This window comes from Aureobasidium namibiae (genome assembly GCF_000721765.1).
Source record: "Aureobasidium namibiae CBS 147.97 unplaced genomic scaffold scaffold_5, whole genome shotgun sequence".
Lineage (NCBI taxonomy): Eukaryota > Fungi > Ascomycota > Dothideomycetes > Dothideales > Saccotheciaceae > Aureobasidium > Aureobasidium namibiae.
The window spans coordinates 464790-486941 of record NW_013581204.1 but is presented as its reverse complement, the minus strand read 5'-3'; the positions used below and the strand labels follow the sequence as shown (position 1 = coordinate 486941).

At 50.7% G+C, this 22152-nt stretch overlaps 11 protein-coding genes across 11 annotated transcripts; 6 read left to right on the top strand and 5 right to left on the bottom strand.

Annotated features, from left to right (window-relative positions):
• Positions 1–2052: 2052 nt before the first annotated feature.
• M436DRAFT_62281 (nucleosome remodeling complex, CAF-I subunit) lies at positions 2053–3567 on the top strand (the record flags this gene model as incomplete). The annotated part of the gene is made up of 4 exons (XM_013573705.1): positions 2053–2062; positions 2166–2787; positions 2846–3334; positions 3387–3567. 4 exons carry the CDS (start codon positions 2053–2055, stop codon positions 3565–3567), a joined length of 1302 nt encoding a protein of 433 aa, XP_013429159.1.
• Positions 3568–5257: 1690 nt separating this feature from the next.
• Positions 5258–6537, bottom strand: M436DRAFT_42907 (glycosyltransferase family 15 protein; the record flags this gene model as incomplete). Its single annotated transcript, XM_013573596.1, has 2 exons — positions 5258–6324; positions 6381–6537. 2 exons carry the CDS (start codon positions 6535–6537, stop codon positions 5258–5260), a joined length of 1224 nt encoding a protein of 407 aa, XP_013429050.1.
• A 237-nt stretch (positions 6538–6774) lies between these two features.
• Positions 6775–9517, top strand: M436DRAFT_42578 (uncharacterized protein; the record flags this gene model as incomplete). The annotated part of the gene is made up of 3 exons (XM_013573530.1): positions 6775–6846; positions 6904–8712; positions 8765–9517. 3 exons carry the CDS (start codon positions 6775–6777, stop codon positions 9515–9517), a joined length of 2634 nt encoding a protein of 877 aa, XP_013428984.1.
• Positions 9518–9863: 346 nt separating this feature from the next.
• Positions 9864–10604, top strand: M436DRAFT_42883 (uncharacterized protein; the record flags this gene model as incomplete). The annotated part of the gene is made up of 2 exons (XM_013573589.1): positions 9864–10330; positions 10394–10604. The coding sequence occupies 2 exons, from the start codon at positions 9864–9866 to the stop codon at positions 10602–10604; spliced, it is 678 nt and encodes a 225-aa protein (XP_013429043.1).
• A 588-nt stretch (positions 10605–11192) lies between these two features.
• M436DRAFT_42814 (uncharacterized protein) lies at positions 11193–12643 on the top strand (the record flags this gene model as incomplete). The annotated part of the gene is made up of 3 exons (XM_013573577.1): positions 11193–11405; positions 11457–12080; positions 12128–12643. The coding sequence occupies 3 exons, from the start codon at positions 11193–11195 to the stop codon at positions 12641–12643; spliced, it is 1353 nt and encodes a 450-aa protein (XP_013429031.1).
• Positions 12644–12745: 102 nt separating this feature from the next.
• Positions 12746–14144, bottom strand: M436DRAFT_62277 (rhamnogalacturonase A; the record flags this gene model as incomplete). The annotated part of the gene is made up of 2 exons (XM_013573704.1): positions 12746–13727; positions 13786–14144. The coding sequence occupies 2 exons, from the start codon at positions 14142–14144 to the stop codon at positions 12746–12748; spliced, it is 1341 nt and encodes a 446-aa protein (XP_013429158.1).
• Positions 14145–14907: 763 nt separating this feature from the next.
• On the bottom strand, positions 14908–15826 carry M436DRAFT_62276 (cleavage and polyadenylation specificity factor, 25 kDa subunit; the record flags this gene model as incomplete). The annotated part of the gene is made up of 3 exons (XM_013573703.1): positions 14908–15170; positions 15227–15726; positions 15786–15826. The coding sequence occupies 3 exons, from the start codon at positions 15824–15826 to the stop codon at positions 14908–14910; spliced, it is 804 nt and encodes a 267-aa protein (XP_013429157.1).
• Positions 15827–16286: 460 nt separating this feature from the next.
• M436DRAFT_43095 (N-terminal nucleophile aminohydrolase) lies at positions 16287–17474 on the top strand (the record flags this gene model as incomplete). Its single annotated transcript, XM_013573635.1, has 1 exon — positions 16287–17474. The coding sequence occupies one exon, from the start codon at positions 16287–16289 to the stop codon at positions 17472–17474; it is 1188 nt and encodes a 395-aa protein (XP_013429089.1).
• Positions 17475–17537: 63 nt separating this feature from the next.
• Positions 17538–18070, bottom strand: M436DRAFT_80299 (uncharacterized protein; the record flags this gene model as incomplete). Its single annotated transcript, XM_013573865.1, has 2 exons — positions 17538–17874; positions 17934–18070. 2 exons carry the CDS (start codon positions 18068–18070, stop codon positions 17538–17540), a joined length of 474 nt encoding a protein of 157 aa, XP_013429319.1.
• A 486-nt stretch (positions 18071–18556) lies between these two features.
• On the top strand, positions 18557–19257 carry M436DRAFT_80298 (uncharacterized protein; the record flags this gene model as incomplete). Its single annotated transcript, XM_013573864.1, has 3 exons — positions 18557–18819; positions 18874–19180; positions 19231–19257. 3 exons carry the CDS (start codon positions 18557–18559, stop codon positions 19255–19257), a joined length of 597 nt encoding a protein of 198 aa, XP_013429318.1.
• A 72-nt stretch (positions 19258–19329) lies between these two features.
• On the bottom strand, positions 19330–21718 carry M436DRAFT_62273 (glycoside hydrolase family 31 protein; the record flags this gene model as incomplete). Its single annotated transcript, XM_013573702.1, has 3 exons — positions 19330–21444; positions 21496–21650; positions 21703–21718. The coding sequence occupies 3 exons, from the start codon at positions 21716–21718 to the stop codon at positions 19330–19332; spliced, it is 2286 nt and encodes a 761-aa protein (XP_013429156.1).
• Between the last annotated feature and the right edge of the window lie 434 nt (positions 21719–22152).

Sequence of the window (22152 nt, the reverse complement as noted above, 5' to 3'; positions counted from 1 at the left end):
CTCCTCCTCGTTCTCGGTGCCCCACTCGAACTTGGACTTGTAATAGGTGTCCTTCCATTGAGCAAACTTTTCGTCATACTTCTTGGTCATTTGTTCTTGAGCTTCTTCAGCACTGATGTCGACAATCTCAGCGTTGTCGTATCTCTTGACAACTCTGAGGAGTGCTGTCTGGGCTTCCTCATCCTCTTCGTCATCCGAATCATCAGATGGTGGGCGAGGGAAGAATGAAAGCTGGATATGGCGCTCGCCTTGGTCGTCCACGACACTCTTCCATTGCAGATGGAGGCTGTCGGCGAGGTCCTCGACGAACTTCCTGTCGCGTGCAGGAAGCGAGGTGGGCAGGTCGAGTGGTGCGGGCTCGGAGTCGGCAGGGCGGCCATTGACATATGATCTAACATGAGCATAAACTTCCTTTTGCGACGAGGTCATGACAACCTTGCCCTTGTTCTTGGTTCTGACCATGACATCTTCACGGCCAGTCTGCTTGCCCTTGAACCAGCTAGCGTCGGCGTTTTCTGATTCGAAGTGGCGGTACTCTACATGAGAGAGCTCATCAAGGAGTATGGAAAGTCGGTCGAGGTTAATAACACCGCCCTCGTTGATGTATCCCTTGGCTAGAGGAAGAATCTTCTTGTAAACGCCGAACATGAGGGCCAAAGCGCCCTCGTTGATATGCAGATGAGGAAGGTTAGGCAAGAAATCGTTACCAACGAAGAAAGCCATGAGGATGAAATCATCAATAACACGCTCCATATCGAACTTGAAACCCAAAACTCCGGGCTCTTTCAGTTCTTGGAACTCCAACTCGAGATATTCGCGTACTATGCAAAGATGCATGAGATAGAAATTTTGATGCTCCAGTTCCTTCGACTTGGCCTTGCTCTGACGGCCAAAAGTGACCTCCTCACGCAGAAGACAGAAGTGAGGGTCGTGGCTGAGAAGACCCAGCATGATAAGATCGGCATCGAGACCGTAAAGACAGTGGCGGACGTTGGGGTCGTAGTCGGGTTGTGATTTGGCCTTGCGGATGTATTCCATGACCTTGTGCTCTCCTTCTCCGGGGACTTCGTGTCCGGAGAGGACGATCTCAGGGCCTTGCCAGTCGATGTCCTCGGAAACCTTCTTGGCGATGAAGTATTTCAGGTGTTGTGTGAGGCGAGCCATGAACTCAGTTCCGGGGGTAATGCAGTTGCTGTCGAAGGGAGCCTCCTTGGGCATTTCAGTACCAGCAGCGATAGCCTTCTCACGAGCATTTTCAGCATCGAGAGCAGTGCGGAAACGTCTGGCACGCTGCTGGTTCATCTTTGCTCTAGGAGCAACACCATCAATAGCCATGAAGAAGAGCTGCTTGGGCTTGATCTTGCCAAACAAGTGCTCAATGTAGTTGAAGATGGCGATAAACATCTCATCCTCGGTCATGCGCTTGGTGACATGGTCGCCGTCTTTGTGTGTGCAGTTGTGAATGATACCGTTCATATCAAGCTGTGCAGCTGAGTCAGAGGTGATGTAGGTGGTCTGGCGCAAGCGCAGGCGGTGAGGATAGACATACGTAAAGAGCGTCGAACTCGGGGATACGGTTCTCAGCAATGAGCTGAGAGATGGCGGGATAGCGTTCGCTCATCCATCGGAAGAATTTGGGGACACCTGGTCGAGTGGTCAGCTATGGGTGTTGTGTTGTCGCAAGGGCAAGTGGCCACTCACCCATGATGATCTATGTTCCAAGATCAAGAATTGGGGTCAAGTGATGGGAGAGAAGGGGGGTGAGAAGAGAAAGGGTGCTGAAAGGGCGTATGGCGGGATATTTCGACACGGAGTCCTCGAAAGAAGGAAGGAGAGAGAGAGCGCGAGCGGCGACTCGATGATGTCGACCACAGCAGAGGCTCTTACCAAATCGAGTTGCTACCCCGGATTTTGATGTGCTTGGCAACCAATCTCAGAGATCAAACGCGTCAAGCTGTTCGGCGCGTGCTTTCGCATTTCCATCTTTGTCCACTCAGTAGCTCCGTCACCGACCAACACCATATTGCTCACGCATCCCGATCCGCAGACACAATGGATCAAGGTATGTCTCTATCCTTCACCGTCCTGGCTTCCTTCCTCTCGCCTCGCACCATCTCCACCATCCACACGCCCACAGCATTTCCTAGCTAACATGGCAATGCTAGACATGCAAGCACAGCCCGCTGGCGTCAGTGACCCCGCCGTCGAGAACAAGATCATCAACGAAGAGTACAAGGTCTGGAAGAAGAACGCCGTCTTTCTCTACGATGTCATCTACAGCAGAGCCCTGGAATGGCCCACCCTCACAACCCAGTGGCTGCCCGATGTCCAGTCCCTGCCCGACAAGAACTTTTCCACCCACCGCCTCCTGATTGGCACACACACTTCGCGCGCTACCCAGGACTATCTACAAATCGCCTCTGTCGACCTTCCCAACAAGCCTGCCGTCAACCCTAACGACTATGATGCCGAGAAGGAGGAGATTGGTGGCCACGGTGCTGCTAAACAGCCCATCTCCTTCAATGTCATTCAAAAAATCAATCACCCTGGCGAAATCAACAAGGCACGCTACATGCCACAAAACCCTGATCTCATCGCAACCATGACCATTCAAGGAGACGCCTTGGTCTTCGATCGCACAAAACACTCCTCCATGCCCAAGACCAACCAGGTCGACGCACAAATCGAGCTCAAAGGCCACGAGAAGGAGGGTTTCGGTCTCGACTGGAACCCTCACTTCGAGGGTCAACTGGCTACTGGTAGCGAGGACCAGACTGTCCGTGTTTGGTACGACTGCCAACTTCTTGCTATGTCATGACCATGTCTGACTGACCGACTCTCACAGGGACATCAACAACTTCTCCAAAGCAGACAAGATCCTGACTACCGCACGCATATTCAACCACCACAGCGCCACTGTCAACGACGTACAATGGCATCCCATGCACGGAAAGAACCTTCTCGGAACCGTCGCAGACGATAGAACCTTCTGCTTGATGGATCTGCGTACCGCTTCCAACTCGAAACCTGCTATAAGAATCGAAGGTCACACCGATGCCATCAACACTCTCGCATTCCACCAGAAGCACGATGTGCTCTTCGCTACAGGCTCCGCAGACCGCACCGTGGGAATATTCGACATGAGATTCCCCGAGCACGGCAAGATTCACAGCATGGAGGGACACCAGGACGTTGTCACCAAGATTGAATGGCACCCCCACGATCCTTGTATCCTGGCCAGTAGCGGTGATGATCGCCGTGTCATCTTCTGGGATATCAGCCGTGCTGGAAGCGAGCAGACTCCTGACGACGCTGAAGATGGACCACCAGAAATGTATGTGTCTCTCCTCCCTGAAATCTTACCACAATACTGACATGATGAGCAGGCTGTTCATGCACGGCGGCCACACAAGTCGGGTGTCAGACTTCAGCTGGAACAAGAACGACCCATGGATGATGTGCTCGGTGGCCGAGGACAACTTGATTCAGTGTTGGCGTGCATCAAGAAACCTGGTGGAAACCTTGCCTCCCGGTATTCCACGCCGTGAAGTGTCTATATCGCAATAAGAGAGATGGCTGACTTTAGGCTCTTGTTTACAGCCGCTCTGAGAGATGTCCAGGACTAGAGGGACCCTGTGATGAGAGCTCTTGTAGAAGAACACCCTATGATAAGAGCCTTGATTGAGGAAAGATCGAGAGCTCTTCCATCCATCGAGAGAGACGGTTGATTTTGGAGCAGCAAGGCGTTCAAGGCGTGGTTGAGAGAAAAAGCATATGCCTGGCTCACGACAGAGGTGGCCATGGAAAGAGATATGTATCGTCATGAGATTAGGAAGCGGCTATGATCCGCACAATATTATTTACAGCCCACTGATCGTTCGACTTTCCAAATCTTTACGCTGAGTGAAGCAACTATTCTGTATCGTCGAGCAAGCTCTGTTGAGATCAGGGTCACCTCTCGTCTCGCGACTTTTGCATGTGAAAAGGTCTATATCAGACTTCACTCCCTTCCAATGAAACGAACTCAAATACTCTCCATCCGCCCACACCATGCCGAACCTTTTGTTGTTCCGCGTCTGAGTGTTTTATACCAACAGGAGGGTAGGTCTGGACTCCTGGACCATGCTGTGTTTATGGTCATCCTACAATAGATTACCATGGCAGCGAAAGAAGCGAGCGATTTTGCAGCTGACCAGGCCGCGATCGAGTTTCTTGAGAATACGAATTGTCCGAATATTCTCGTCTCTGACCGGACAAGGACTCAACCCGACTCGCCGCTGTCTGGACCTGATGGGTTTTCGTATGTCGTCGTCGCCGTCTTCTCATGGATCCATCGATTCACAAACGTGCGAAGCTCGATGAAGGCGAAAGCTGAAACCCCTCGCCCTCCATCGAGAGAAGAGAAGAGTATGGATGCTATTCCGACGAGCAGCTCACGCTTCCACTCTCCATAGTGACTCCCTTGTACTAGAATGTTTGTTCTACAACTATAACGATAGTGGTACAGTTGAGACTTCGAAGCCTCTTTTTCCTTCAAAAACTCTCTCACTCAACCTCTTCCTTCCTGTAACGCCCTGCCCTCTATACTAACCTTTATAGACAACTCCCTTCATGTCTCCATTAACAAGCGAAAAAAAAGCCGTGGTGGTGCAGTGGTCAGCACACCCGATCCTGGTAACCCACGTTCCTTAAAGTCGCTCGTTTACCTTGATACACTCGCTTAAGGATTGGGAGGTCGTTGGTTCGAATCCAACTCACGGTGCTTGTTTTTCTCTTATTTTTGTTCAGACTAATCTCGGGAACTATTGACTGTACTAAGTGCTTCCAGTTCTTTTGTTTCTGTGTCTTGGAGTGCAGAGGAGCAGGCTTCAGGAGCTGGGTTGTCGGCTTTCGAGACTAGGATTTGTTTGACAATGAAATCATCTCGGTTGGTAATGAACGATGTCAAGAGTCCCTTCGCAGCAGAGAAATGATCCTCCGTGTTCTACTGTGCCGTATTTTATGTATACGAACGCGACTGTGCCCTCTTAGAGGTTGCTATGATGTCGTGCAGAGATGGGAGCCCTTGCACTGCGAGAAGACTACGTAGAGCAAGGCCTGTGGAAAGCATTTGAGCATATTTATATTGCATCCCAAATCCACTTCAAGAGAAGAGTGCCAATCAAAAATGGTATATACGTATATAGAAAGTGTAAAAGAGAAACCCGCACGCTCGCCAACGCCTGAATGATGCATCAATGTTTTTGTCGTTGTGCTTCTAGTCATCATTTTGAACAGCCCATTCAGGACTCATGCCAACGTATTTGAACCAATTGGGACGGCAATCTTCTCTATTCAGCCACTTTTCGCCATCAGTGAAGCGTCCAGTAACGCAACCCCTGCACTTTGGCGAATTCGGGCAATTGAAGAAGGGAATATGTTGGTATCCGATATCCTTGAACCAGTGGATCTTGCGGGCATCTTCAAACAGACCCAAAGCGATACTGTGGACAGGAGCATCACCCCAGCGTTCGTAGAAGAAACCACCAGCACGATCGAGATGGTCAAAGTATTCTTCGTAGGCAGAAGAGCGCCAGAAGTTCATGTCTGCAATCTCAAAGTTGCTCCAGAAATGGCAGGTGCTGTAGCCGTTCGCTTGGACGTTGTGGTCTGGTCTGCGTTCCTTGTCGGTCAACCATTTCATGGCGTTGTTGGGATGTTGGTGGTGGCCATTTGCAGCAAGGAACTTGACAGTTTCGGGCCATAGCGTTGCGATGGATTGGGGAGAGTCGTAGAGGTTGATGGTGAAACCATAGGTCTTGTTGCGGTCCTGCATGAAGCGGAAGACATCGTAGTCGACATCACAGAAGAAGTGGACCTTTGGCTCGACGCGCCAGTAGTATTGCATGTCCTTGAGGGCGGGGTGGTGGTAGAACATGCCAGAGTTCCAGCGACACATTTGGTGGTAGCTCAGCATGTGCGAGTACTGGACGTCGTGTTCCTTGAGGACATCTGCGCTCTCACGGAACAGGTCCTGATTGATCCAGCTGGGAACGTCCCAGTGCTCTTTCGGAATAAGCTCGTAGCGCACCTCTGCCTTTGTCATGGCACGTGTGGCCTTTTTGAATGCCTCGGTGAAGGGTACGTCGTTGAAGAAAGTCCATGGGTAGTTGAACTTGTGGTTCCAGGTACGCTCTAGGTCGCGCATGGATTGTAGAATTCCATCCAGCTCTTCGTTGCGCACAAGGGACAGGATGGTGGCATTGATGCGATTCGAGTTAACGTTGTCGGGAGCATAGTTGTTGCCTGAGACTCGGTGTAGCGGTTCCGGCGGTTCTCCAGTAGCTACAAGTATATGTCAGAGACTAGTAGTATGTCAAGTCAGACGGGAGTATACGCACGATCAAGGTTGGGATCCCTGGGCATGTCGCTGAACTTGACGGCATCCTTACCGCCAGCGGAAAGGCTTGACGGCGCTCGGAAGATCTGGGCGCATAGATAGCAAAAGACAACCATGGTGCCAATCGCCATCAGGCGAACAGCTGGAGGCAACGCCATATCTGCGATGGTTGAATATCTGGCTCTTGTTGGAATACTTCAAGAGCTCCTGGCAGCATGACGACGCCGCGACTTTTGGCAGAGTCCCCGTTCTCACCGCCTTTGGGACTCCTGGTGCGTCTCCCTCCCTCCGACTCGGCCCTCCGCGTGTGAGCCAACTCGTCTCTACACGATTTGTATCAATTCGACATCTCCATTATCGCGTGTCAGAATAAACATGTGCCTGTTTGATGCAACATGGCACACGCTGCAAGACTTGGTGCCCTTACCGATGACCTGATCACAGCCGTCTCCTCATCTACTCCTCGCGTACGAGTACGTCTTTCTGTTTCGAGTATCCTATCATTGAATATTTATCCCTTCTAGAGAGATCGCCGACAACCCAGTCAACTCAAAGAGTCTGCTCTGAGAACTTTCAAATCACAACATCATATCCGCGTTAACCAATTCGAGATCGATGCGCGACTCGAGGGCTTACTGGAAAAGTTCTATGTATTGAACAATGAACCTCTCGCAGATGCACTAAAACCTCGTCTTGATGAGTTGGCTGCGATACCTAACAAATGGAGACCCGAATTGCTGGCCCTTTTGCTGGCTCTATCAGACCGTCCAGCCGAAAAGACCGACACTGACAGAGCTCTGGAGATAATCCCAGATGAACCCGTCGAGCAGCAATTGACATGGGCCGAGATTATCGCAGATGATCCACTTGACGAAGAAGGTATCTGGGATGATGTCGAGAACGAGTCCGACTACTCGGAACATCGCCCTCCCAGTCTCAGCGATGAATCTATTAGCGAACCAACAACGTCTACCTCTGCTTCATTTCTTGGTGAAGATGATCCTGGTACCTTGGCACGAGCCTTTGTTATTCCCAAGGACCACGAACAACTGGGTCAGGTCAAAGACTTACGTGACCGTATAACAGGCATGCATTCAGGCTCGGAACTCACAGAACTGCAAGTAATTCGTCAGATACTGCTGATGCTTCATGGACTCCCCACGGATCTGTTCGAACTTGGAAGTAGCGGTCGGTTTCAAAACAGACACTCTTGTCGTTTAGCAAATATCGCATCATCGACATTGAGCCAGGTTTTTCAAGATTCTACCTTACTTGGCTCACAGATTATGACCGTCCGCCGGTTTACCAAGTCCAACCAACAGAGTGTGGTCTTGCAGAGTTTCCAAGCTGCAGTACAAACTCGATTGAATGCATTCGGTCGGACGCTGTCGAGCATTGAGCAAGACTTTCTTCAGCAGGAAAACTCGGCAGTGGTGAGCATCCTGAAGGTGCATGCTGAAATCGATCGCGTTGCCAAACCACTTACTCACCTCGGGGATCTGATACCGGACAACGCTCTCAAGCATAATGTTCAAGCGTTGCATCTGCTCAATAATCTATTCAAACAAGCCTGCAACCTTCAGCTGATCGGGGAAGATGAGGAAGGTGCAGAAGTCGCAGCCCTTCTATCGAGATGTCTAGAACCATATCTTCGTCCTGTCAGATTATGGATGACTGAAGGCAAGCTGATTGCTTCGGATGAACTATTTTTCGTACGATGCCTTGACGAGAGTTCCGACCGAGGATCGATTTGGCACTCTCGCTTCATGCTACTTAAACAGGCCGATGGATTGATCTTTGCACCTGATTTCATCCAAAGTCTAGCTGAAAGAATCTTCAGAGCTGGAAAAAGTGTCATGTTTCTCGAGGCTCTCGGTCACACACCAGACGTCTCTAGGCCACAAGACTTAGACATCGCTCAGATCATGCAATCGACGAGTAACGCCTTGCTGCCGTTCTCAGAAGTCTTCAGGCTGGCATTGACTCGTTTCGTCGATGCACTGGAGGGATCAGAGACTAGGACTTTACGCCAGATTCTGATGTTGCAATGCGGACTTCAGGCGAACATCACCGCGATTAACCACCTCTACTTTGGCGTTAACGGTGCGCATTTCCAGAACTTTGCATATAGTAGTTTCCAACGTATGGATCGAGGCAGTGGTTGGGATGATCGATTCATCCTGACCGAGTTGGCACAAACTGCTTTCGAGACCGTTGATGCCGTCATGGCTGATCACATCACTATTCGTGTCAAGTCTCGGACGGATAAGAAAGCCACTGCGTCCTACGGTCAGCGCGAAGATATTTTGGGCCGAATCGTTGTGGACTATTCTGTAAGTCGATCTTTCCTGACAGATAACCATCCTCGTCACTGACACCTAGCAGATCTCATGGGCGCTACAGAATGTCCTGACCAGCAAAACCATGGCAATCTGCCAAGAAGCTTTCACGATCATGCTGAGGCTCTATCGAGCGCAGTATCTACTACACCAACAGGAGTGGGCGTTGAGTATCATGGCTAGTCGTTCCAAAGATCAAAGGGTCAAGGAGCTTCTCGCTTTACGTCAGCACCTCTCTTGGTTTGTGACTACTATGAAAGGCTACGTCTGTGAAGTTTCGTCAGTCGTGACTAATCAACTCGCTGTCGATCTCGAGGCAGCAGTAGACGTGGATGGTATAGTTGCGGCCTTTGACACGTTCCAACTCAGCCTCACCAGCAAACTTCTACAACACGAGAACCTGGCACCGATACAAGAATCTGTACTGGCCATACTTGATCTCTACGAAGATTTGGCACTGGAATGGAGAGATGCCGTCAAGCAAATCAGCGATCATGCATCGCATCCTACACCTCGACAACTGGTCGTACAGCAAGGATTTTCGACCCGTCGAGATATGCCAGAGGTTGACGAGACAGTTGATCTGACTGATGATGAAGACGAGTCAGAACCGCATGGACATTTTGATCAGAGATCTGTCTTGAGTGTGCCTAGCCTACTCAAAGAGTACAACAGACAGTTGTCGTTCTTGCTCGCCGGATTACGTAGTGTAAGCAGAATCGAAGGCGAGCCGGCCTGGATTATGCTATCCGAGAAACTATCCTGGGGAGTCCTGGGTGCAGATAGAAAACATACGTAATACACCTCTTCTGATCCACCTCACCGTTGAACCACCAACAGTCCGAGACGGACCGTAGAACGAAAAGATGGTTGCTCGGCCCGTGGAAAGTCTCGAGTGTTCACATCCATCTATGCTTCACACAAACAACGAGACTCAACACGTCAACATAAACAGTCCCACACATCGTAACATCTGAATCGTTGTTCCATTAAACATTGGACGTAGTTGTCGCCGTCAATAGTTGATTGGCATGGAATCTAGACAGGGTGATACCCTTAGCAACTATGACGTATTCTTTTTCTCGAAACTCTACATCTTCGTGTCCAAAGTAAACACCAATCTTCCGCTCTATACACCATTCACAATGCCACCATTGCGACTCCTATCACGGGCCCTACCACGCTTCACGTACGGTCGAACGACTCTGCAGCAGCAAATCCGCCATCAGTCGACGAAACCTACAGCCGAAGCCACGAACGACTCTCGCATCTCACGCCTTGAAGCTCGACTTCCACGCTTTTTAGCTCGCTACGTCAAGCCTCTTCGCAATGCACCCATCTCTCACATAACAGCCTTTCTGGTCCTTCACGAGCTCACAGCCATCATACCTCTATTCGGTCTCACATTCGCGTTTCACAAATTCGATTGGTTGCCGCCAGTCTTTTCAGAAGGCTACTGGGTCAAAGAAGGAGTTGAGAAGTTCGGAAGATACTTCAGACGTAAAGGATGGATTAGGGATGCTGATGGAGAAGGGTTCGAAAAAGATGAGAATAGAAAGGGGTTGGCGAAGTGGTGGCCTAGGGGTGAGGATGGTGTGAGGCTGCTGGTTGAGTGAGTGACTGTCACAATATTTGAAGACGTGAGAGGTGTCGATACTGACAACGAAAAAAACAGGGTTGCTACTGCGTACGCGATCACGAAAGCACTGTTGCCATTGAGATTAGGATTGAGCATTTGGTTTGCACCGAGCTTTGCAAAGATATCGACGCTGCCGATCAAGAGATGGATAACAAGGAAGGCAGCAACCAAGACTCCGGCGGTCACAAAGGCCGTAGCTTCCCCTGCCGCAGGTACCAATGCCGTAGGAAGCAAGATCACAAAGTAAAGATAGGCTGTCGACATACGAACCCCTCTTTCACTTACCAAGACCATATGTTGACGTCGAGTTCCCTTTCTCTCAGTAAGCGTGTAAGCGTGGCCCAATCGGTAAACCACCATCGCTCGTGATAAAACTCCTGGGAGTTCTTTAGCCTCGAATGAAAAGGTCACTTGTTCGACCCTCAGACTAGGCACGAAAAGAACTTCAGGGCACGGTGCTGCAAAGGTAGAATACTCTGCAGGCTGAAGGGGTTTTCCCAAGTAGCTAAACAGGCTGCTTGGTTTTTTGCTCGTGTCAGGTGAACAGCTTTTTTGGCTGGATCCTGAATAACAAGGGCGCATGCGTGTGAGAGACAGCGTGTTGAGAGTCATCGAACTTATGTGACGCTTGTGTTTTCAAGACGCTGCCAAAGGTTCTTCTTGTTGACGCAGGTAGTCGGACGTGTCTCGTTCGTCCCGTCTGGCTCTGAGCGTTTGCTGTTTGTCGTCTCCCAACACCTTCCTCCTCTGGTTACGCTTGGTCTTCTCTTCTTTCCTCATCCGCCTCCGTCCTCCTTCATCACACACATCAGTCTTACAACAAGAATCCAACCTTATGATCGCAGCTCTTCGGACTGTTCGTTGCGCTTCCGGCTCTTGCTTCAAGGATGGCAGTCTCCAATGCGCCAAATGCAGAGTGACCTACTACTGCAGCAAGACTTGCCAGAAGAACCACTGGGCCAAGCACAAGAAACACTGCTTTGCTCACAAACCATTGCCTAAGGGTACTTTTGGGTTTCTGAAGCTCCGTCGCGAGATTCGTGACAAGGTTAGTCATATGCGCAGTCTCCGCAAGAAACCTCCATTGACACTCCACCAGATATATGAACGCCTCCTCATCGCTCGCTACACACCCGACCAGCAGCACGAGTACGATGACCTCACCAGTGCCACCGGCGATCGCTTCAGTATCAGAAACCTCCTAGACCAAGTCGAGGAGCGTGTGATGATCAGCCCCGGCACTCCCCTCTGGGATGTCAAGGGCTACCAGCCTCTCGTCCATGCCAGAGGACTGCTCAACGCCAACAAACAGATCAACGAAGAACTCACCCACACCCTCTTCACCAAGAACATCTTCATCACTCCTGTGGGCGAGTACTTCCGCTATGCTACTCCCGGTCAACTGTTTGCCTACAAGCTCAACCCTACCTCTCTGGCTCAGATCAAGCATCTAGTCATCAGCGTGTCCACTGAACTTGACATCAGACATCCCAACCACAGCGATGGTGTTGCTGCTCTCAAGCACAACTTCAACCACATCGTCCAGAGTCTCAATCAGCTGGGCAACAAGCTCGAGTCACTCAAGATCCGCTTCATCAGCTGCTTCGCCGGTAGAGTCGAGGAGATGCGCGGAGACATCGATCTCCTGCTGACTCAGCCCAATGCTCGTCCCGTTCAGGTCATGGAAGTATACCACCGGATACAGTCTCACTCAGTAGTTGGTGTGCTGACTACTCTGCTCTCTGCCCTAGATTCACCTTCACCCACAAGAATGTCAGAAAGTTCTACACTTCTGGCTTCGACCTCGGCAACGCATTCGAAGGCTTAAACATCCCAGTCAAGAACTTCCAGATCTACGGCGATCTTCCTGGCGAAGTGATTGAGCGTCTGAACCGCAAGTTCAGCACCGGCGCTGAAGCAGACACCCCCCCTGACAACGACAAGTCTAATGATGAGGGTCCCAAGCCTGCCACTTCCGTCTCTGCTTCATCCACCGTTGACTCCTCCACCACTGCTTTCACTAGCACATCAACCTCTACTCCATCCAAGCCTACCACTCCTCCACGCGACCCTACCAGCAAATTCCGCAACAACCTCGAAGATTTTGTCGAGAACATGATTGAGAAGAATCCCGAGGACAAGAAGATGACGGAGCTTGCAGAGCTGTTGGCTCGTATTCCCACGTCGTTGTCAGACAGCGATTTCATCAGTGACATGGTACAGAAAGGAGTTCCACGTCGCGAAATCCTGTCTTTGGCCTGTATGCTCGATGAGCAAAGAAAATAGAGGGTCATTATTGAAGATGTTGGAGCAGAAAAGAAATCAACTTCAGTGACATTGAACAACCTTGACTATTCGAATTGTACATTTCTCACAGCGTCATGATATCTACTTGCTACCAGCCAACTTGGTAATCGGCAACACACCAGGGAAAAAGCTCGCCGGCATGGTAGGAACAGCAATGCTCAACGTAGTTCCAAAAGCAGTCTTCAAGTCTGCAGCCATAGTAGGAGCAGCATATCCTGCAGGAGCCTTGCTAACCCACTGAGTCGTGGCCGGATACGCCGCATAGTTCGTACCACTCTTGAGACAAAATCCACTTCCATATGCGTTCTCGCAAGAGTAGAACTGAGAACCCCCTTGTTCGGTCCACATGGCAAAGTCGCTGATGTTGACATCATGGCAAGGTGCCTTTGCAGCGCAAGCAACTTTGATAGGGCCACGCGCTGTTCCTTTGACCTCTGTACCCGTCCAGTTGGAGATGTGGAAGTTTGAGAGCTGAACGCCATTGCCAGCAATGGTCTTCATCGAAGTCCATGCTTGGTCGAGCGTCAAGGAATACGCATTCCCATGCCCGATGAAGTTTTCCAGCGTGACGTTGGAGATGCTGCCATCGCCTCCATTCGACTTGAGCATGAACATCTGATTGCTAGACCAAGTGTAGATGTTTCTGTAAGTAATGTCTGACACAGCGGTACCAGTGCCGAACGATCCCATACCGCAACCACCGCTCCAGTTACAGTAAACATTCTCCACCAAAATGTTCTTCGCGGGTGATTTTACGGTAACGCACTCGTCTTTGTTGGTCACCATGACATCGTGAATCCAGATATTGTTGCTCCAGACATCGATGCCGTCAAGACCTCCTTGGTTGCCGCCGCGGATGGCCATGTTGTAGACTTCGCCATTCGTGCAGGTGTCAACGGAGAAGTGGAAGGAGGGAGAGTCGACGAGAGTGATGTCGTGGACGGAGAAATTGGTCACGTCCCAAACGCGTAGGAGACGAGGGCCGGATATGCTGCCTTGGATGTGGAATTGATAGCCGTTGCCTTGGATGGCGCCCTTGCCGGTTGAGGAGAAGAGCTCGAAGCTGGGATTGCAATGTCAGCGTGATTGTTCGCCCAATCTTTGCAAAAGGCTAGACTTACTCGTTGCTGTGCTCAATCATAATCATATTACCACCATCAGTTCCAGTACGAGTGATGAGACCATCAAGCTGCAGAGCCCAGTTGTTGCCGCCAGCCAACTTGACCCACTTGGACATGGCATAATTGCCAGTAGGAATAACCACAACACCACCAGTCTTGCAAGCAGTAAAAGCACTGTTCAGAGCAGCACTGATATCAGTCTTGCCATCAGCAACAGCTCCGTATTTGGTAATGTCGCAAGTCTTTTTGGCAGCCTTGGTGGCATGAGAAGTGGTAGGACCGACTTTGCCAGAGAGCTCACCTGCAACCAGCGCAGGGAGGGCGATAACAAGGGTCAAAAGAGAAGAGAAAGAAAACATTGATGCCAAGAGAAGGACAGTATGAACGTGAACGAAAGACGGGAACGACAACAGGAGAGCGAGGAAACAGCAAACGGGCACGCCTACTTGATATCAAGGCGAACCTACTCTTAATCCATTAGGGCTTCTACTGCCGGCACTCACATGGGATGACCTGGGTATTTGGATGTGGCTTCAATAGGAGTCCAGGGTTGCATTTCGATGAAACGGATCCAAAAGACCTTCCCCAAAAGGCGTGGGCGGTCAGTCCGGGGTGGACGATCAACATGAAACCGTGCCCCGATGCCGCAACCAGACGATTTCTAGGCGATCTTGCGGGTGAGAAGATTATTGCAAGATGTTGCCAATCAGGGTGTAGCATTCGTGAACGAGGGCATATCTGGACAGCTCTGACAATGACAAGGGGCTCTGCTGAGACGAACGCGGGTCGCTTCGGGTTGACGCGATGAACGACAACGCCATGAAACACTCGATGCTTGAAATGTCACGACGAAGCTTGCCTGGGCTTCGAAACTATGCCCTAACCGTGAGCCCTGTGAAAGACTTCTGCTAGAAATTGCTCGCTCCAGGGAATGAAGTAGAGGATTAAGGAAGAAAATAAAGACGCTCTAGACCAAGTTTCAGTGTCTGCCAGATATAGCAGTACGCCATCTAAATGCCCTCGCTTCTCAATGCAAAACAATCGATTCCCAAACGCCCGCTAAAATGCAAGAAAAAGTAAGGTCGTCGCCATGTGATCCTCAAGACCAACTTTAGCCATGGTCTATTCCATTTTCGAATCCTGCTGTGCTCCGTTTGGCTCGTCACCGCCTGCAAGCACCTTCGTCCTGGGTACGCTGCCCTCGTTCGGGTTGCCTCCAGGGGTCACGGCTGAGACCTTGCCGTTCTCGTCGACGAACTCGAAGTTGTAGCGGGAGAGCAGATGGGGAATGGCAGAGAGTTGAGGACCGTAACGCTGGGCATTGTCGTAGAGTTCGAATAGAGGCACAGCAAGTAGCTTCATGTTCTTCGGGACGCTCAGGACTTCTATTGGTAGTGGGTCAGCATTTGCTAGGTGGACTGAGGGAGCATGTAATACATACTGCTGTTGGGTAGTTGGATGAAGTACAGCTTCTTGCACTCCTTTGGACGAGAAACATGCGGCGGGATGAACGGGTACATGAATGTCTCAAAGTTGGGTCTCCACCACTGGGCAAGAGTCTCGCCAATCTCCCACTCGCCTTCGTTGCCGTCGTTGGAGAATTGATTGCCCGAGGGAGCCAGTCTCTCGTTCAAGCGAATCTTGAAGCCCTCAATCTCATCGGCGTCGTGTGGAAGGTAGTCGCCAGGGAGCTTGAAGAAGGCGTTTGCGATTTGTAGCATGAGGACGTGCGGGTGGTTGTGGTCATGACATACAAGAATGCCTTCGCAAGTTCTCCTCATGCCGTATGCATCGTAGTGTTCTTCTAGGCGCTTCAGACGAGCGAGCACTGAAGGATCCTCTTCGGGCTGGGTTTCTTTTGTGCCGAATGTGTAGTTGCTTAGAGGGTACAGTCTGACGGTCTTTGGTTGATGTGCGTTGAAGTCCGGCGGGGCTATCGGGCTATAGGGCGGCACTTGTCGTCAGTCGAGAGCGGAGTACGGCGGTTGTCCATGACATACGGATATGAGCTCTGCTGAGCGTCTTTCGAGATTGTCGTCATGGTTCGACAGATGGGAGTCGCGTGACTCTGTGGATGTGAAGGAGAGTAGCCAACAGATTGAATTGCCGGTGTTAGATGTGGGGTGACGCAAGCGGTTGTTTGTCGTTAAAGAAGGAAGTGGTTGATATGAAAGCAAGACAACAAGTGCAGGACAACTCGAAGCTCGACGCCGTCTCGGCCTTTGACGCGAACGACGTGGATTTTGTGGGGAAGCTCGCTCCTGCCACTTCCACAAGAGCTCCCTCTCTCCCTTTACCTCTCCCACCGCCTTGTTCGGCAGCTGCGGCACCGTCGTCAGCAAGTGCGACCCAACCACACATATACCCCTAGGACCACGGCCAAGTAGCCTCCTTTTTCTTGCTTCCATCACCTTTCCTCCCTCCATACACCCTGCTACCTGCTTGACCCGTACTTGCCATATCGATACATCTGCATAACCTCAACCTACCACTAGCCCAACATGTGCCGTTGGTTCGCATACATCTCGCCAACCGAACCTTGTCTTCTCTCCGACGTCCTCATCACACCTAAGCATGCACTCACCAATCAAGTCAATGATCACTACCTGCCTGGCCTCATCGCCCACCTACCCGACAAGATTACCGCAGAACACGAAGCCAATGCTCGCAACCGCGTCCTGAACGCCGACGGTCTCGGTGTCGCCTGGTACACCTCCTCCTACAGCGACTTTGAAAGAGGCATCACCGGCGAGAGCGAAGATGGCAAGCCCCACACAGGCCTCAGACCCGCCATCTACAAGACCATCCAACCTCCAAAGGGTGACATGAACTACCGTTCCATCTGCGCCAACACTGAAACCCGCTGCTGCTTCGCTCATATCCGTGCCACGTCTGAGAGTGCCGTCGCTCATGTCAACAATCACCCATTCATCTTCGGAAAGTTCGCTTTCATGCACAACGGATCCATCTCAGACTTCACCTCGATCAGACGCGCTATCTGCGACATGCTGGATCACGATACGTATGCCAACATCCAAGGCAGCACTGACAGCGAGCACATTGGTGCACTGTTCATGCACCATCTTTCGTCAGGCAAAGGCGCAGACACCTGGGACGAAGACTACTCGGTCCACGCTATCGCAAATGCACTCCACACCGCCATCAAGACCGTCTGCAACCTGCAGAAGAAGATACTTGGACCCAAGAGGAGACCCAATAGCTTGAATCTGGCAGCCACAGACGGCGTCCAGATGGTCGCATGCCGCTTCCGCAACCACAAGGAAGAGCAACCTCCGAGCTTGTATTTTTCGACAAGAGCCGGCACTACCCTAAACCGCAAGTACCCCGATCATCCAGACGGAGATGAAAGACCTGATGAGGGCCCGAAGAAGGATGAGAAAGAGCACGGAAAACATGTCATCGTTGCAAGCGAGCCCAGCACCTACATAGAAGAAGACTGGAATCTTATCAACAAGAACCAATTCCTCATCTTTCACAAGGATGGCAGGTTTACACTGCAGAACATGCTCTACTCTGAGTCGTGGAATGCTGATCATGCAGAAGCTGACAAGGCAGTTCAGGCTGAAGCGGATCAGAAGGCAGCTACCACTGAAACTCAGGATCAAAAGGCAATCACTGCTGAGACGGAAGGTCAAGATGCAAAGGTTGCTGAGGCAGAAGGTCATTAGGTGCATTACAGTAGGTATCTCTCATAGGCCGTGGTATCATCATTCATCTTCCATAACTCAATCTCATCTTGGACCAGGTGCTGGAACGACAACAGGTGCAGGCGCAGCTGCGGGTGGTGAGTCGGGTGCTTTGGTGACCATGACCACCTCTGTAGCTTTGGTTGGCGATGCGGGCGTGGGTGGAGGTGCAGATGCAGGTGTAGGTGCTGGAAGTGCTGGCTGAGGCTTGTACTCGATGGTCTGGACGACTGGAGGAGGTGCGGTGTTGGCCCTCTGCAGCTGAACAACATTGGACCCGGAAGACTGTCCAGTCACCCCAACGACAATAAGCACACCAGACTTCTTTCTCTTGTGACGATCGGCAATGAGCCAGTAGGTGTAGAGCCAAGCTGGAAAGAGGCTATCACGTTGAAGTTCAATGAGTGAGTAAAGGACATCGACGAGACAAGAGAGACGAACCAGAGAATAAACAGAAGGGTACAGATGACGAATTCCTTGCCGCAGCCTTTCATCATGAAGACGGCGATCATGGGATTGAGCATTGCGATGACTAGGAGGAGAAGAGTCTCGAGATCGAAGTGCGTCTTGTCTGGCATCTTGACAGATTAGACTGGTGGGCTGGTCGTTGAAGGACTGTCTGTGATTTGGCGAGTCGAGAGCCTGGTCGATGTATCGGTTCGAGGAGAGAAATGATGGGGTTTAGACGGATGGGGAGGTAATGATCTCGATAGAATCTATCTGGGAGAAGTAAAGAATGGTCCTTGATGATGACTCTGATGAATTGGATTTGGAGTCTTGAGACAGAAGATATGTGGAAGTTTGTTAATCGAGTAGGTGTATTTTCCTTTGCAAACATTGATGGAAGGAGCCACCAGGGTTGCTGGGCGCGTCATGGGTGTGGCTGGTGCTGTGGCTGCAGCTTCTACTGCTCGGTATCAACTTCCCCAGTAATGACCCCTTCATGTGAAATAGTGACGCAATGGTCTCGAAAGGTAACAGAACAACCATCAAATAATACCTATCTTCCATATATCACACAATCCACCACTTCAGTATCTTCCAATTCCTCAGGACCAGCAACCATGCCCGACCCAAACGTACCCCAAAGCTACGAAATCAGACCTGATCCCCAGGCTCTGACCGGCAACAAAGAAGACCCCAGCCAGAACGCATCCACTGGTGTCGACTACGAGCCTCATCCCGAGAAGAGCATCAAGCTCGAGCCAGAAAGAGAAAGGATTGTACAGTCGATTTGTGCTCTATACTCGGGTGGAGCGGAAGATAGCAAGCGAGGAGAGGAGCTCATGCAAGTCTATGCTGAGAAGGCCGTCTACGATGATCCTTGGTATGTCTACGAAAACCCCATATGAAGTCGGAGGTCAAAGACTAAAACAGATAGGTCGTACTGCGACACACGCTACAAGATCGCCGGCCAATGGTACGGCATCCCCAAAGTAATGGCCAAGTCGCAAACCCTCAAGACCGAAGTCGTCGACTCGCAAAAAGATCGCATCATCTTCAAGTTGCAGCAGGAATACACACCCAGGATCGTACACTTTTCAAAGCCAGTAAACAGTCTTATCACATTGACGCTGGACGACCAAGGCAAGGTCAAGTATCACAAGGATATGTGGAATGAGAAGGACTATTCGCATGAAGGCCTGGGCAAGGTCATGAAGACGTTGAATGGCGATCATTTGACCAAGGTGAGTGATGCTTGGAACGCACGACGAGTGCATGCTGACACGAGTTACAGATCACCCAACCGCCAGAGACTTTGTAAACGTGCTTCATAAAGACGACGAACAAACAACGCTTTAGCAATATCTAATCTAAATTCTATCCACACGAGTTCTCATCTAGCCAAACCTTCAGCGCCCTTGACATTCCAGTCATCGTCACTCTTGACGGCAGTGATAGTAGCCAGCTCCTTGTTGTCCGGATCCACCAATCTGAAAGACGATTTCCCGTTAGGGAAGAACGTCTTGACCTCGACATCCTTGGTCCAGTCCCAAGTCGTTCTTTTCTCTCCCTCTCTTCCAAGAACCAGAATGGACCCTTCTCTGACATACAAAGGCAGCGTGTCGAACTGATGTGTCTCCTTGACCCACTTCGGTCCTTCAACAACCTGACCATCCCAGAAGCTAGTCCACTTACCCTCAGGCAGATAAAACTCAACTTCTCCACTCTCATCAAACACAGGCGCAACCAACAGACTCGATCCCAGCATAAACTGCTGATCACACAGCCAAGCCGTCTTGTCCTCGGGGAACTCAATTGCCATAGCTCTCACACTGACAGGCCAGCCATGCTTGATACTCTCCATAGCCTCGGAGTACAAATACGGCATCAACCTGCACTTGAGCTGCGTAAACTTCCTCAAAACAGCGCTACACCCTTGCTCGCTTTTGTCGTCGTCGTCCACCAGCCACGGCACACGATAACTGTTGCTTCCATGTAATCTTGAATGCGAGCACAGCAGTCCAAACTGCACCCAGCGTTTGTAGATGGACGCATCGGGTGTACCCTCGAAGCCACCGATGTCTACACTCCAGAAAGAGAACCCACACATTCCTAGCGATAGACCGCCGCGTAGAGACTCAGCCATGGCTTCAAAGGTGCTTTCGCAATCGCCGCCCCATTGCAGAGGAAACTGCTGTGTTCCTGCTGTAGCGGCACGAGCGAACAATACTGCTTCATATTTGCCGTATCGCTTTTGGAGTGCTTCGTAAACGACTTTGTTGTAGATATACGCATAGTAATTATGCATTTTCTCCGGTGCCACAGAGGTGTCGAACCACTGTACATCCTTACTCGGTATCCTCTCTCCAAAGTCTGTTTTCAAACTGTCGACACCGATATCAAACAGTTTTTCCAGACACGAAGTATACCACTCACAAGCCTCTGGGTTGGTAAAGTCGATGATGCCCATCCCTCCCTGCCATAAATCCCATTGAAACACATCCCCATTTTTGCGTTTGAGAAGGTAGTTTTTGGATGCTGCTTCTGCGAAAACAGGGGATGCTTGACCCAGATAAGGGTTTATCCATACACAGACTTTGTTCATCAATCCAGAAGCTTTGAGGCGAGTAATACTGGCTTTTGGGTCGGGGAAGTGTTTGGGGGAAAATACAAAGTCGCACCAGTGGAAGGCGCGGAGCCAGAAGCAATCGTAGTGGAAGACTTGGAGAGGGATATCTCTGGCTTTCATGCCTTCGAGGAAGGAGAGGACGGTTGCGTCGTCGTAGTCGGTTGTGAAGGACGTACTGAGCCAGAGCCCGAAACTCCAAGTGGGCACTTTGGCAGGTTTGCCCGTGAGCGTGGTGTATTTGTCCAGGATTTGTTTGGGAGAAGGTCCATAGATGATGTGCCATTTGAGTCGTTGGCCTAGGACCGAGGTTTGCACTCGACTGCATCTCTCACTGCCGACCTCCAGGTCTACTTTTTCTGTTGCATCGATAAAGACACCGTAACCTCTGTTGCTTAACCAAAAGGGAATGTTCTTGTAGGCCTGGTCGGAGGAGGTACCGCCATCGGCGTTCCAGAGTGTTATTGCTTGGCCCACTTTGTTGAGGGCGCCGAAGCGCTCGCCTAGACCGTAGACTTGTTCGCCGACACTCAACGTGCTTTGAGTCAGAATGTAGTGGTTTATCTCTCGCATATCCGCCGTTTGCATGGGACTACTTGTTGCAGGGTCATACGCGAGTCCGACGCTGCGGTTGAGCAGAGAGGTTAGTTTGTCCTTGCCGTCTTTGCTGTGGAAGCGGATATCGAAGGTGTGAGGTGCGGAGGATACAGTTGCTGAGAGATTGCCTGCTGAGATCGTTGTTCCTTGTTCTGTCTTTGCGATGATGGCGTTTACATCCGGTCTTCCGGAGGGGAAGAGATCGTAATGAGGACCTTTGTTTTGAGCGCCGTGCCAGTGGGTGACTTCGATGGAGAGTATATCGTCCATCACAGCTTCTAGCTCCTATGTAATGTCGGCGTTCTGTTCTTGAGATATACAGGGTGATAGACATACCACTGTCAAAGTAGGACGGTTCAATGTATCGCCTCTGCTGCGAATCTGCATGGTAGGACAAAGCAATGTAATCTTCTTGCCATCTGGGGCTTCGTTGATGGAGTAAACTTCTTCAGCATACTCCACGCGTTTGCCCTCAGCAACCAGCCACATGCCTGACCGTATCGTAAGTACTCAGACATAGCTTTTGAAACTCAATCAACTCACCATCGCGAAACTTCATCTTGGGCAATTTGAGGAACAATAGGGACGATTGCAAGGAACAAACCACGAAACAGAAAGACAAAACTTCTACTTGTTGCTGGAGAACAACAAACCCACACCTTCAGGATCCTTACAATGCAGATCACCGACGCGGGGTCCTGTATGAGGGGTTTACGGAGAAATCATCCCAGCTAGGAAATGTGCCTGTCGAGCGACTGACTGCATATAGGCTGAAACCCAGCGGAAGAATTGCTTCGATACGAGTGGGAGGATTTGATAAGCATTGTCATGTGCAACGAAGGTAGGGTTTTGCGTGGCTTGGACGATGGTTATGCTGTTCGTTGAAGCTTGCTATTGCGATGCTTCGGTGCAGATCATACCAAGTACTTGCCGTGGATGGGTAGCAACGGTATGCCATTCATATCTGCTCAAACACTCTCACTGTCGTTGCAT